At 45.0% G+C, this 16,195-nt stretch overlaps 1 protein-coding gene across 1 annotated transcript in view; it reads right to left on the reverse strand.

Annotated features, from left to right (window-relative positions):
- Positions 1-16,195, reverse strand: part of LOC126428243 (synaptic vesicle glycoprotein 2A-like) — a 159,828-nt gene that overhangs the window by 109,986 nt on the left and 33,647 nt on the right. Inside the window, exon 2 of the mRNA XM_050090158.1 lies at positions 3,748-3,825. Within this exon, the coding sequence (XP_049946115.1) occupies positions 3,748-3,825 (78 nt within the window). The remainder of the gene's footprint in view (positions 1-3,747; positions 3,826-16,195) is intronic.

Genomic DNA, 16,195 nt, shown 5'->3' on the forward strand with positions numbered 1-16,195 from the left:
ACCGACTGCGGACCTTTGGTGCAGAGCTGGCTGGAGGGTCTGAATCAGAGGCTCAGACGGTTTTGCGACCGTGTTGGCTGCAGATTCCTTGACTTGCGCCGTAGGGTGGTGGGGTTTCGGGTTCCGCTGAATAGGTCAGGGGCTCACTACACTCAGCTGGCGGCTACACGGATAGCGGAGGCTGTGTGGCGTGGACTGGGCGGTTTTTTAGGTTAGAAGGCCTCGGTAAAGTACGGGGTGGGCTGCAATGGCAAATACAGGACGTGCTTGGATCAAGGAACAGTCGGAATTGTGGTTGTAAATTGTTGTAGTTGTGCTGGGAAAGTCCCTGAGCTTCAAGCGCTAATAGAAAGCACAGCAGCTGAAATCGTTATAGGTACAGAAAGCTGGCTAAAGCCGGAAATAAGTCCTGCAGAAATTTTTACGAAGTCTCAGACGGTGTTCAGGAAAGATAGGCAGAATTGGTGGTGGAGTGTTTGTGTCTGTCAGTAGTGGTTTATCTTGTAGTGAAGTCGAAGTAGATACTCCGTGCGAATTGGTATGGGTGGAGGCTATACTTAACAGCCGAACTAATTTAATAATTGGCTCTTTCTACCGACCTCCAGACTCCGATGATACACTTGCTGAACAGAGAAAATTTGAGTCTCGTAACAAATAAATACCCCACTCATACGGTTGTAGTTGGTGAGGACTTCAACCTTCCCTCGATATGTTGGCACAAATACTTGTTCAAAACCGGTGGTAGGCAGAAAACATCTTCCGAGATTGTCCTAAATGCTTTCTTGAAAATTATTTCGAGCAGTTAGTCCACGAACCCACGCGAATTGTAAATGGTTGCGAAAACACACTTGACCTCTTAGCCACAAACAATCCAGAGCTGATAGCATCATGACTGATACAGGGATTAGTGATCACAAGGTCGTTGTAGCTAGGCTCAATACCGTTTCTTCCAAATCCACCAGAAACAAACGCAAAATAATTTTATTTAAAAAAGCGGATAAAGTGTCACTAGAAGCCTTCCTAAGAGAGAATCTCCATTCCTTCCGAACTGACTATGCAAATGTAGACGAGATGTGGCTCAAATTCAAATATATAGTAGCAACAGCAATTGAGAGATTCATACCTCATAAATTGATCAGAGATGGAACTGATCCCCAGTGGTACACAGAACAGGTCCGAACGCTGTTGCAGAGGCAACGGAAAAAGCATACGAAGTTAAGAAGAACGCGAAATCCCGAAAATTGGCTAAAATTTACAGACGCCCGAACTTTGGCACGGACTTCAGTGCGAGATGCCTTTAATAGGTTCCACAACGAAACATTGTCTCGAAATTTGGTAGAAAATCCGAAGAAATTCTGGTCGTATATAAGGTACACAAGCGGCAAGACGCAGTCAATACCTTCGCTGCGCAGTGCCGATGGTACTGTTACCGACGACTGTGCCGCTAAAGCGGAGTTACTGAACGCAGTTTTCCGAAATTCCTTCACCAGGGAAGACGAATGGAATATTCCAGAATTTGAAAGACGAACAGCTGCTAGCATGAGTTTCTTAGAAGTAGATACCTTAGGGGTTGCGAAGCAACTCAAATCGCTTGATTCGGACAAGTCTTCAGGTCCAGATTGTATACCGATTAGGTTCCTTTCAGATTACGCTGATACAATAGCTCCCTACTTGGCAATCAGATACAACCGCTCGCTCACCGATAGATCTGTACCTACAGACTGGAAAATTGCGCAGGTCGCACCAGTGTTTAAGAAGGGTAGTAGGAGTAATCCATCTAACTAAAGACCTATATCATTGACGTCGGTTTGCCGTAGGGTTTTGGAGCATATACTGTATTCAAACATTATGAATCACCTTGAAGGGAACGATCTATTGATACGTAATCAGCATGGTTTCAGAAAACATCGTTCTTGTGCTACGCAGCTAGCTCTTTATTCGCACGAAGTAATGGCCGCTATCGACAGGGGATCTCAAGTTGATTCCGTATTTCTAGATTTCCGGAAAGCTTTTGAAACCGTTCCTCACAAGCGACTTCTAATCAAGCTGCGGGCCTATGGGGTATCGTCTCAGTTGTGCGACTGGATTCGTGATTTCCTGTCAGGAAGGTCGCAGTTCGTAGTAATAGACGGCAAATCATCGAGTAAAACTGAAGTGATATCAGGTGCTCCCTAGGGAAGCGTCCTGGGACCTCTGCTGTTCCTGATCTATATAAATGACCTGGGTGACAATCTGAGCAGTTCTCTTAGGTTTTTCGCAGATGATGCTGTAATTTACCGTCTAGTAAGGTCATCCGAAGACCAGTATCAGTTGCAAAGCGATTTAGAAAAGATTGCTGTATGGTGTGGCAGGTGGCAGTTGACGCTAAATAACGAAAAGTGTGAGGTGATCCACATAAGTTCCAAAAGAAATCCGTTGGAATTCGATTAATCGATAAATAGTACGATTCTCAAGGCTGTCAATTCAACTAAGTACCTGGGTGTTAAAATCACGAACAACTTCAGTTGGAAAGACCACATAGATAATATTGTGGGGAAGGCGAGCCAAAGGTTGCGTTTCATTGGCAGGACACTTGGAAGATGCAACAAGTCCACTAAAGAGACAGCTTACACTACACTCGTTCGTCCTCTGTTAGAATATTGCTGCGCGGTGTGGGATCCTTACCAGGTGGGATTGACGAAGGACATCGAAAGGGTGCAAAAAAGGGCAGCTCGTTTTGTATTGTCACGTAATAGGGGAGAGAGTGTGGTAGATATGATACGCGAATTGGGATGGAAGTCATTACAGCAAAGACGTTTTTCGTCGCGGCGAGATCTATTTACGAAATTTCAGTCACCAACTTTCTCTTCCGAATGCGAAAATATTTTGTTGAGCCCAACCTACATAGGTAGGAATGATCATCAAAATAAAATAAGAGAAATCAGAGCTGGAACAGAAAGGTTTAGGTGTTCGTTTTTCCCGCGCGCTGTTCTGGAGTGGAATGCTAGAGAGATAGTATGATTGTGGTTCGATGAACCCTCTGCCAAGCACTTAGCCGGACAGGATGGCTGAGCGGTTCTAGGCGCTACAGTCTGGAACCGCGCGACCGCTACAGTCGCGGGTTCGAATCCTGCCTCCGGCATGGATGTTTGTGATGTCCTTAGGTTAGTTACGTTTAACTAGTTCTAAGTTCTAGGGGACTGACGACCTCAGATGTTAAGTCCCATAGTGCTCAGAGCCATTTGAACCATTTGCCAAGCACTTAAATGTGAACTGCCGAGTAGTCATGTAAATGTAGATGTAGATGCAGATAATAGTGTCCAATTCAGTCTAATCGGGGAGTTAGATTGTCAAAAGTCCGAGCGAGGGTCCTGTCCATAATACTCCAAACGTTCTCAACGGGGAGAGATCCGGCGACCTTGTTGGCCAAGGTATGGTTTGGCAAGCTCGAAAACGAGCAACAGAAACTGTCGCCGTGTGAGGGCGGGTATTATCTTGCTGAAATGTAACTCGCCGCACGGGTGGGTAAATGTATTCACAGTTATGGCAATTACTTTTGAAATAATAAACAGTTTAATTACTTTTTTTCCATCTGTCTTGATTCCATTTAACTGCCCCCTGATAAATGTAGATTTAGATGGAACTGTAGACGTAGACATTGGAGATCATTGTCTACCCATGTAATTTTTTACGCTTCTTGAGGTGTGCCCACGTATGGACAAAGCCAGATGTGAATGCTCCAGTGGAAAAAGCGGACCACATCCTCACCTGTGAGAGCGACGGCTTCCTCGAAGGGCGTGGTGTCGGCTGCGACCGCGCCATTCTCCACGTGGGCCTTGTCCTGTTCTGAAACACAAGTACACAACATCGCGTTAATACGGCCCTCCTACAAGTATTTCACTTATGACAATATCAGGAGGACGTTCGCAGTTCAAAGCGCCGAATTTACTCAGTCAACGCGAAACAACACGTGAAAATAAAGCAGCCACAACTCGTGTGTTTAAAGCACGTCTCGACAGCATGGCCAAGGCTATGGTGCTCCAAACATCTAGAGAGTTGGGAGCAAAGTAGCGAGTGCCCTTAGCATGCTGACGAGCAGTTCTAGTCAGACGTGTCAGGTAACACATCATCTGTAAGCGATAACTGTCTACGAGGTAGCACAGTTGCGTAGGGAAAGTAGAGACGAACGGTTTGACAGAGAGTGAGTGTCGTCTATAAAGCGCGGAAACAGCCTCAGACTGGCCATAAAAAACTATGCGTGGGTAGCGAGAGATATTTTGACTATCCTCTCACTCTTTCACGGCATCGGCTTAATTGGTCAGATTTTTGGAATTTTTTAAAAATTTTCTTCTTTGTTTTAATTTATTGTCTTTCGGAATGCTTTGACATAACATCAAAATTTCTTAGGATTTTCTGCCAAGTCAGTACATAGAACTTTACTTTCGAATTCATTGAACGCCTCTCGCATAGCCCTCCACACACTACATTTCGCTTCGCGTAATTTTTGTTTGTCTGCAAGGCTTTGGCAATGTTTATGTTTGCTGTGAAGCTCCCTTTGCTTCCGCAGCAGTTTTCTAACTCGGTTGTTGTACCACGGTGGCTCTTTTCCAACTCTTACGATCTTGCTTGGCACATACTTATCTAACGCATATTGTACGATGGTTTTGAACTTTGTCCACTGATCCTCAACACTATCTGTACTTGAGACAAAACTTTTGTGTTGAGCCGTCAGGTACTCTGAAATCTGCTTTTTCTCACTTTTGCTAAACAGAAAAATCTTCCTACCTTTTTCAATATTTCTATTTACGGCTGAAATCATCGATGCCGTAACCGCTTTATGATCGCTGATTCCCTGTTCTGCGTTAACTGTTTCAAATAGTTCGGGTCTGTTTGTCACCATAAGGTCTAATATGTTATCGCTACGAGTCGGTTCTCTGTTAACTGCTCAAGGTAGTTTTCAGATAAAGCACTTAAAAAATTTCACTGGGTTCTTTGTCCCTGCCACCCGTTATGAACGTTTGAGTCTCCCAGTCTATATCTGGCAAATTAAAATCTCCACCCAAACATGGTGGGGAAATCTACTCGAAATATTTTCCAAATTTTCCTTCAGGTGCTCAGCCACAACAGCTGCTGAGCCAGGAGGCCTGTAGTGACATCTAATTACCATGTCTGAGCCTGCTTTAACCGTGACCTTCACCCAAATAATTTCACATTTCGGATCTCCGTCAATTTCCTTCGATACTATTGCACTTCTTATCGCTATAAACACGCCTCCCCCTTCACTGTCCAGCCTGTCTCTGCGGTATACATTCCAATCTGAGTTTAGGATTTCATTACTGTTTACGTCTGGTTTCAGCCAACTTTCTGTCCCTAGTACTATATGGGCATAGTGACCGTTTATTAATGAGAGCAGTTCTGGGACCGTTCTATAGACGCTCCTGCAGTTTACTATTAGCACATTAATATTGTTATTCCTTGTTGCATTTTGCCTATCCATACCTTGCCGCGTCCCAGGAGTTGTCTTGTCGGGCCTAGGGAGGGAATTCTCTAACCTAAAAAACACACATGTGCACTCCACACGTACTCCGCTACCCTTGTAGCCGCTTCCGGCGTGTAGTGCACGCCTGACCTATTCAGGGGGACGCTACATTCCTCCTAGTTTGTGAATTTCGTTTTGGACAGGAAATTTTTCACTATTAATCACTGGCCTGAAACTTTCCCTGTTCTGTATGGTCTTTTTTGCGACGTTAAGTTTTCTCAAGTCCTTTCTTGTCTCTTCCAGCCATACCATGGTGTTTTTCAATATGGAAATGAAGTTAAGAACTTTCTTCGTAAGGCTATTGTCATTTAACCTGTACGTATGACAGTAAAATTTTTTATTGTGTCTGTGACTGTTTATGTTTCTATGTAGATCTTTACTTCTCCTCTTCGTCCAGTTGTTATCTTCGTTCTTTTGCGATTCTAAAATTTTTCTGAGTATTTTCCTTTCTTTCTTTTCCAGTTATTCTTGTTCACTTCTTCTGTTCAGTGTTAGGCATTCGGATCCATAAACTGCTTCCGGTTTAATTACTGTTGCGTCGTGTTTGATTTTTGCCTGGAATGATACTCATCTTTTATTATATCTGTTTTGGGCGAGTTTGTACGCTAATTCCATTTTCTTCGGTCTTTCCTTACTTGTGATTGATGTTACCTAACCCATTTGATTGTATCCATTTTCCCCAATACTTAAACTAATCAACTCTTTTGATGTTTCCTTGTTGCGTTTGTATATATTATTCTCTATTGTGTTTATGTTCAGTGTATTCCGTTTTCTCATGTCATATAGTAATCGAGTCTTAGCTACAGTTTTGTGAAGTGTTTCTATCATTATGTTTGCATCTGTTTTGTCCTTAGAAATTATTGCAAAAGCGAGACATTTCAACCTCAGTCTACCTCTTCCTTGTCCTAGATGGATTCCTTCGATGTTCTTCTCTTGTAGTTCTTTATCCCACGCTCTCATGTCCTTGTCTAAGACCAGACTGAAGAGAATCAGTGAGAGCCGATCGCCCTGCCGAACACCTGTGTTAATCCTGAAGGGTTCAGAAACTTCTCCTAGATATTTAATTTTTCAAGTTGTGCCGGTGAGTGTCTGTTCGATTAATTGTCTGGTGGTTTTGTTGATGCCTGCTTCTTCCAGTGTTAGGCATATTCTCTGTGTCTCTACAGGAACGTATACATTTTTGAAATCAATGAATGTAACGACCGTGTTAAGGTTCCGCGTTGTTCTGATCCTGAGTATAGTTTTTAAGTTAAAAATTTCCTCTGGGCACGATCTATTTTTTTTAATCCCGCTCGGTACTCGCCAATTGTGTGTTCTGCTCGATCTTCTATTTTATTCAGTGGATCTTTGGACATAATTTTGTAGGTCACTGGAAGTAGAGATATACTTCAGTAATTGTTGGTGTCTGTCCTGTCACCCTTATTATGTAGCGGATGGAATATGGCTTATTTCCAGTCGTCCGGTATTGTTTTGTTCCCCCAGCAATGTTTAATAGTCTCATAAATAGTTTCAGCTGCCTGCTCCCCTCCCAGAAACCACATTTCAGCTAATATTACGTCTCCACATAGCGCTCTGTTGTTTTTCAGCTGGCCGATGTATTGTTCATTTTGATGCAGTGATGGTCGGTATGACGGTGGGTTTTCCTTTTGAGGCTGTCTGAAAATTAGTCGTTGTGTTATATTACAACTGCTTTCGACAATTCATGGTACACATTTTTGAAATCCTACTCTGCTACGATGTATCATAGGATTAACAAAGAATAGATAGGCATAAAACAAGATTTACAATCAGAGTATACGAAAGCGAGTAAATACGAAAATGGGATACAGGATTCACCATAGTAGTATACTATAAAATTCCGCTGCAATACAGTAAGAGCTGAACAATCGCCGTTGGTACACATATGGGATGTTTCCAATTTACACGCGTTATTGACTATATATCTAAATTACCAGTATAATGTTCTTTGTATGACCTGTGAGGATTGTTTCAAAAGCTGCGGACAGAGAACTGAATATCTGTGCAGGTCTATATGTACGATCTAGACTGTAGAGGAGAACAGTTTACAAGAACCAGAGTTGTGCATTACAGCCACCAATATTCAGACTCGTACATATACGAGGTAAACAGTGGCATACAATTAGAGACTGAATGTTCCATATTTTGCAGAGTAGCGCGTGAGATTAAAGTCAGTTAACCCAGCTTCGAACTTCCCCCCGGAATTCAGAGTACCACCAGGAGCATTAGACCAGCAGCGTAGGAGCTGTCTGTATCTTGGTGTTGCCACTGTTGACGAACTCGTACAGCAGCTCGTTCGCTGATGAGCCAAAACATTATGACCACGTGCTCAGCAGTTTGTTTCTCCATTTTTAGGACGAAATACGTCACTGATTCTGCGTATCATGGTTCCGACAGCTTATTGGTAGGTTTGTGGAGATATGTGGGATTAGATGTCTACGCCCAGCTCGTGTAATTCGCGTAAGTAACGAGCCGCTACGTGGTGATGGCGTCCGGTAGCGAACCAGATGGGTTCCACAGGTTCTCATCGGGCGAATTTGGTCGCCGAGACATCAACGCGAGTTCACTATGATACTCCTCAAACCATTGTAGCAGGTTACGAAGGATTTCCGGTCGTAATAATTGATAATATTCTTCTCGGGTGTGCAGCCGGATCATAACGTCATCTTGACACAATATTTCAGCGGTGGAAACTGGCCGCCATCTTCAGGTGAGTGTGCTGGTACACGATCTCGCCGGTCGCAAGCGGCGGCCTCTATGTAGGCCAGGGCCGGCCAAACACTGCACAGTGTGCAGACGTGCGGAAGTGCTGCACATGTGCGACAGGGAGCGACAGCGACATCTGTTATTAGACATGTGTCCTAAATGAACGGCGACGGCTCCACTTCCCTGTTTATGTGGTACAAGCAAGAGGAAAATTAGTCATTAAACCGATTGTTTCAATGTATACTTACATTTAGGTTTTTTTTAAAGTGTGAAGGGCTACGCTCAGCTGAAGTCGATAAAACATAACATTCATCTAACTGTCGGTTATTATGCAGATTTCAGACGGAACTGATGAAAGATATAGCAATAATGGTATTGAAATAACAGGTGAGCATCGAGAGGTCTGCGGTTATCATTCTGTTCAGAGGTCAGTGAGACAGAAATAATGTGGGTGTAACTGAGAGCACCGAGAATTAGTTATAGAAAACCTTGTATTAGTTTGATGTTATTTGAAATCGTGAATAAGGTTCGTTAGAAGTCGCTAAGTGCTCTCTTTCTTAAATACTAGCTCAAAAAGATTACGCGTATTTACGTGCCGTCACTCAAGCTGCATTAATAAAAACCCACGGTTGTTAACTGTATTACATGTCTTACTGGGTTAAACTGTTAACATAAAAGTAAATGTCTCAATGAGTAGACTGTGACAGTATTTTAAATATTTAATACGCGAAATACCTTCCCATGGTTGGCTTGCAAGCTGTGGAAAGAGCACTATTAATGCGCCGGTATAGAGTATCCCAGCAAGTGGATAAAGCGACATCTGTGCGTAGAAACATGCACTACATGAACGCTGACGGCTGCGGCGTGCACGCTGTGACCCGGAAGTTGCACACGTGCAGGAGCACCGCACGCGTGCAGAATTTCTGGCCGGCCCTGATATAGGCCGTAGAAGGCCCACAACGCGTGCGCGAGAAGGTGCCGTAACTGCCCTCTAGAGAAAGTAAACATACCGCGCCGCCAGTAGTGGAAACAGGCGAAATCGAGATATCGCTATCAAAAATTAAAAATTATTCCGACGATATCGATTGATAGCGATATCTCGATTTCGTCTGTTTCCACCACTGGCGGCGCGGTATGTTTACTTGCGCTCGAGGGCGGTCACGGCACTTTCTCGCTCACGAGTCGTGGGCCTTCTGCGGCCTATATAGGGGCCGCCACTTGCAAACGGCGAGATCGTGTACCAGCACTGAAGATGGCGGCCAGTTGGACCGATGGAATATTGTGTCAAGATGACGTCATGATCCGGCTGCACACTCGAGAAGAATATTATCATTGTAGCAGGATTCTGGCTACGACACACGGACAATTACACTGCTGAGAGATGACGTCGCCGTCAAACATGAACGGATGCAGGTGGTTCGCAGCTGTCAGCTAGTCTTCGATTACCGCCACAAGTCCCATCCAAGCGCAGGAGGATGTCTCCCATAACATAATAATGCTCGCACCATCCTTGGCGCGCTGCACGTTTCGAGCCGCCGTTCGCCTCGATGGCGGCGTTTGTGGAGTCGATCATCGTCCTGGTGTAGCAAAAATGTGATTGACTGACCGACTGTCGAATCCCGATGGTCCCGTGCCCACTGCAATCGTAACTGACGATGTCGTTATGTCAACGTGTGAACACGTAGGGGTGGTCTGCTGCGGAGCTCCGTGTTCAACAATGTACGATGAACGGTGTGCTCCGAAACACTCGTGCGTGCACCAGCATTGTGTTCTTTCGGCAGAGATGCCACAGGTCACCATCTATCCTACTTTATAGAGCAGACAAACCTCCGTACTCCAGGATCTGTGAAGAGTCGTGCGCCCAACCACTTAGCGCCTAGTGCTGGTTTCACTGTGCTACCACTTTCCGTAGATGCTCACGACGGTGGCACGTGAACATTCGACCAGCTTCGCTGATTTCTACCTCTACAGCTACATATCTACATATATAGTCCCCTAGCCACCAAGCGGTGTGTGGCGGAGGGCACAATTCGTGCCAAAGTCATATTTCCCCTCTCTGTTCCACTCGTGGATCGCTCGAGGGAAAAACGACTGTCTGAACGCCTCAGTACGAGCTGTAATTGCCCTTATCTTTGAATCGTGATCATTGCGCGATTTGAAAGTTGGTGGTAATAATGAATGCTCTACATCCTCGGTGAGGATCGGATTTCGGAATTTAGTGAGCAGCCCCTTCCGTTTAGAACGCTGTCTACCTGAAAGTGTATCCCACTTCAAACTTTCTATGAGATTTGTAACGCTCTCGCGATGGCTAAATGTACCAGTCACGAATCGTTCCGCTCTTCTTTGGACCTTCTCAATCTCTTGAATCAGACCCAACTGGTAGCCTAAGAGTCCCATACAGAAGAATAACAGTCTAAGACTGGACGAACTAACGCATTATAAGCAATTTCCTCTGTTGAAGGACTGCATTGCTTCAGGATTCTACCAATAAACCGCAGTCTAGAGTTCGCCTTACCCGTTACCTGTGTAATCTGATCATTCCATTTGAGATCATTTCGAATAGTCACACCCAGATACTTGACCTCTTCCAAAGACTGGGAATTTATTTTGTACTCGTTCATTAACGAGGATTTTCGCCTTGTTATACGCATTAAGCTTCACTTACTAATATTGAGAGATAACTGCCGGTCATTACACCACGCATTTATTTTCTGCAAATCCTCATTGATTTGTTCACACTTTCGTGGGATACTAATTTCCTGTAGACTACAGCATCATCAGCAAACAGTCTAATGCCGCTGTCAGTACCATCAACCAGATCGTTTATGTAAATCGTAAGAAGCAAGGGACCTATTACGCTGCCCTGGGGCACATCTGAAGTTACGCTTGTTTCGAAGTCACTCCGTTCCCTGTGTGTTACAAAACTTCCTATCCAACCGCATATGTCATCGGATAGACCGTAAGCGCGCACTTTTTGGAACAAGCGACAGTGCGGAACTGAGTCGAACGCCTTTCGAAAGTCGAGAAATATGGCATCAGCCTGGGAGCCGTTATCTAGAGCCTGTTGTACATCACGCACAAAGAGGGCCAGCTGTGTCTCGCATGACCGCTGTTTCCTAAAATCGTGGTGGTTTCGGTAGATGAGCTTCTCAGAGTCAAGGAGGGGCATTATGTCTGAACACAAAATACGTTCCATGATTCTACAACAAATCGATGTCAGTGAAATCGGCCAGTAATTATGTGCATCCGATTTTCTACCCTTTCTATAGATTGCTATGACCTGGGCCTTCTTCCAGTCCTGTGGAACTTTCCGTTGTTCCAATGATCTCTGATAGATGATGGATAAGAATGTTGCTATATTTGTAGCGAAGTCAACAGAAAATATTGCGGGGATACCGCTGGGCCAGATGCCTTCCTGGCGTGTAAGGATCTTAACTGTTTTACAATCCCAGAAACACTAAACACTACGTCAGCCATCCTTGTGTTTGTTCGATGATTGAAAGGGGGAATGGTGCTGCAGTCCTCTACCGTAAACGAGTTTTTGAAAGGTAGGTTTAGAATTTCGGCCTTCTGTTTATCATCATCAGTTACATTACCCGTACTGTTAGCAAGAGAAGGTATTGAATTATTTATACCGTTTGCAGATTTTACGTACGACCAAAATTTTATGGGGTTATTTTTGGAATCTGCAGATAAAATATTGCTTTCAAATTCGTTAAAAGAATCTCTCATTGTCCTTCTGAGAGCTGCTTTCATTTCGCATAATTTCTGTTTGTCAGCGGGGCAGAGAGATATTCGAGATATTCGTTTTCAGGCGCTGCATAATAATAATTTGCCCTTTGTCAAAGTCACTACCTCAGTGGATATCCCCATTTGCTTGGCATATCTTCCGTGCCTGCTCTGCTTACGTCCTTCTGTTACCGCGTCAAGTGCTCACACCGCCACCAGGTGGCACCCATTGTCGCTATGGGCGGTTGTCGTAACGGTTTGGCTGACCAGTGTATGTTGCTATTGTTGGATGATAACAATGTTTGGAGGCTGCTCGGGAACAGATGCCCAAGAGCCCAAAGACCACTTGCGAAGATAGTTATTTGGTATGTGTTCCAAGGACACTGTAGCAACATCCGGTTTGAACATCCTTCCTCTCCGCAAATAAATAGAGACGTTTTAGTACCTGAATAGTGTAAATTCGCGTAGTCTCCTTCCGCCGACGAGCAGTGTCAGCAGTGCGCAAGTAGCAGCATTACTGCATTTACTAGGCAATCTTATATTTTAATAACCGTTTAAATTTTGTTGATTTGTTTGCGCTCTCTGTAGATTAGATCAGACGTTCTTTGCAAAACAGTTTTTAGCATGGATAGGGACTGCAACTGCTGTGTTCGGATGCAGGCTGAGTTGGCATCCCTTCGCTCCCAGCTTCAGGCAGTGTTGGCTTCGGTCACACAGCTTGAGGCTGTTGCCAATGGGCATCACTGTGGGGGTCCAGATTGGGGTTTGTCGGGGACGGCCAGCTCGTCCCACGCATCCCCTGATCGGACTACGACTGTGGTTGCCCGGGATACTGCCCGCATTGAGGCTGATCCCTCACCTGTGGTAGAGTGGGAGGTCGTCTCGCGGTGTGGCAGGGGGCGAAAGACATTCTCCAGTTTGTCTGACGAACCGGTTTCAGGCTCTGTCTCAGGCTGATACTGATCTTCGGCCTGACATGGCTGCTTGTCCTGTTCCAGAGGTTGCCCCTCAGTCTGCAAGATCCGGGCAGTCGCAGAGGGTGGGCTTACTGGTAGTTGGGAGCTCCAACGTCAGGCGCGTAATGGGGCCCCTTAGGGAAATGGCAGCAAGAGAGGGGAAGAAAACCAATGTGCACTCCGTGTGCATACCGGGAGGAGTCATTCCAGATGTGGAAAGGGTCCTTCCGGATGCCATGAAGGGTACAGGGTGCACCCATCTGCAGGTGGTCGCTCATGTCGGCACCAATGATGTGTGTCGCTATGGATCCGAGGGAATCCTCTCTGGCTTCCGGCGGCTATCTGATTTGGTGAAGACTGCCAGTCTCGCTAGCGGGATGAAAGCAGAGCTCACCATCTGCAGCATCGTCGACAGGACTGACTGCGGACCTTTGGTACAGAGCCGAGTGGAGGGTCTGAATCAGAGGCTGAGACGGTTCTGCGACCGTGTGGGCTGCAGATTCCTCGACTTGCGCCATAGGGTGGTGGGGTTTCGGGTTCCGCTGGATAGGTCAGGAGTCCACAACACGCAACAAGCGGCTACACGGGTAGCAGGGGTTGTGTGGCGTGGGCTGGGCGGTTTTTTAGGTTAGATGGCCTTGGGCAAGTACAGAAAGGGCAACAGCCTCAACGGGTGCGGGGCAAAGTCAGGACATGCGGGGACCAAGCAGCAATCGGTATTGTAATTGTCAACTGTCGAAGCTGCGTTGGTAAAGTACCAGAACTTCAAGCGCTGATAGAAAGCACCGAAGCTGAAATCGTTATAGGTACAGAAAGCTGGCTTAAGCCAGAGATAAATTCTGCCGAAATTTTTACAAAGGTACAGACGGTGTTTAGAAAGGATAGATTGCATGCAACCGGTGGTGGAGTGTTCGTCGCTGTTAGTAGTAGTTTATCCTGTAGTGAAGTAGAAGTGCATAGTTCCTGTGAATTATTATGGGTGGAGGTTACACTCAACAACCGAACTAGGTTAATAATTGGCTCCATTTACCGACCTCCCGACTCAGCAGCATTAGTGACAGAACAACTGAGAGAAAATTTGGAATACATTTCACATAAATTTTCTCAGCATGTTATAGTCTTAGGTGGAGATTTCAATTTACCAGATATAGACTGGGACACTCAGATGTTTAGGACGGGTGGTAGGGACAGAGCATCGAGTGACATTATACTGAGTGCACTATCCGAAAATTACCTCGAGCAATTAAACAGAGAACCGACTCGTGGAGATAACATCTTGGACCTACTGATAACAAACAGACCCGAACTTTTCGACTCTGTATGTACAGAACAGGGAATCAGTGATCATAAGGCCGTTGCAGCATCCCTGAATATGGAAGTTAATAGGAATATAAAAAAAGGGAGGAAGGTTTATCTGTTTAACAAGAGTAATAGAAGGCAGATTTCAGACTACCTAACAGATCAAAACGAAAATTTCTGTTCCGACACTGACAATGTTGAGTGTTTATGGAAAAAGTTCAAGGCAATCGTAAAATGCGTTTTAGACAGGTACGTGCCGAGTAAAACTGTGAGGAACGGGAAAAACCCACCGTGGTACAACAACAAAGTTAGGAAACTACTGCGAAAGCAAAGAGAGCTCCACTCCAAGTTTAAACGCAGCCAAAACCTCTCAGACAAACAGAAGCTAAACGATGTCAAAGTTAGCGTAAGGAGGGCTATGCGTGAAGCGTTCAGTGAATTCGAAAGTAAAATTCTATGTACCGACTTGACAGAAAATCCTAGGAAGTTCTGGTCATACGTTAAATCAGTAAGTGGCTCGAAATAGCATATCCAGACACTCCGAGATGATGATGGCATTGAAACAGAGGATGACACGCGTAAAGCTTAAATACTAAACACCTTTTTCCAAAGCTGTTTCACAGAGGAAGACCGCACTGCAGTTCCTTCTCTAAATCCTCGCACAAACGAAAAAATGGCTGACATCGAAATAAGTGTCCAAGGAATAGAAAACCAACTCAAATCACTCAATAGAGGAAAGTCCACTGGACCTGACGGGATACCAATTCGATTCTACACAGAGTACGCGAAAGAACTTGCCCCCCTTCTAACAGCCGTGTACCGCAAGTCTCTAGAGGAACGGAGGGTTCCAAATGATTGGAAAAGAGCACAGATAGTCCCAGTCTTCAAGAAGGGTCGTCGAGCAGATGCGCAAAACTTTAGACCTATATCTCTGACGTCGATCTGTTGTAGAATTTTAGAACATGTTTGTTGCTCGAGTATCATGTCGTTTTTGGAAACCCGGAATCTACTATGTAGGAATCAACATGGATTCCGGAAACAGCGATCGTGTGAGACCCAACTCGCTTTATTTGTTCATGAGACCCAGAAAATATTAGATACAGGCTCCCAGGTAGATGCTATTTTTCTTGACTTCCGGAAGGCGTTCGATACAGTTCCGCACTGTCGCCTGATAAACAAAGTAAGAGCCTACGGAATATCAGACCAGCTGTGTGGCTGGATTGAAGAATTTTCAGCAAACAGAACACAGCATGTTGTTATCAATGGAGAGACGTCTACAGACGGTAAAGTAACCTCTGGCGTGCCACAGGGGAGTGTTATGGGACCATTGCTTTTCACAATATATATAAATGACCTAGTAGATAGTGTCGGAAGTTCCATGCGGCTTTTCGCGGATGATGCTGTAGTATACAGAGAAGTTGCAGCATTAGAAAATTGTAGCGAAATGCAGGAAGATCTGCAGCGGATAGGCACTTGGTGCAGGGAGTGGCAACTGACCCTTAACATAGACAAATGTAATGTATTGCGAATACATAGAAAGAAGAATCCTTTATTGTATGATTATATGATAGCGGAACAAACACTGGTAGCAGTTACTTCTGTAAAATATCTGGGAGTATGCGTGCGGAACGATTTGAAGTGGAATGATCATATAAAATTAATTGTTGGTAAGGCGGGTACCAGGTTGAGATTCATTGGGAGAGTGCTTAGAAAATGTAGTCCATCAACAAAGGAGGTGGCTTACAAAACACTCGTTCGACCTATACTTGAGTATTGCTCATCAGTGTGGGATCCGTACCAGATCGGTCTGACGGAGGAGATAGAGAAGATTCAAAGAAGAGCGGCGCGTTTCGTCACAGGGTTATTTGGTAACCGTGATAGCGTTACGGAGATGTTTAATAAACTCAAGTGGCAGACTCTGCAAGAGAGGCGCTCTGCATCGCGGTGTAGCTTGCTCGCCAGGTTTCGA

Source organism: Schistocerca serialis, chromosome 12, assembly GCF_023864345.2.
Source record: "Schistocerca serialis cubense isolate TAMUIC-IGC-003099 chromosome 12, iqSchSeri2.2, whole genome shotgun sequence".
Classification (NCBI taxonomy): Eukaryota; Metazoa; Arthropoda; class Insecta; order Orthoptera; family Acrididae; genus Schistocerca; species Schistocerca serialis.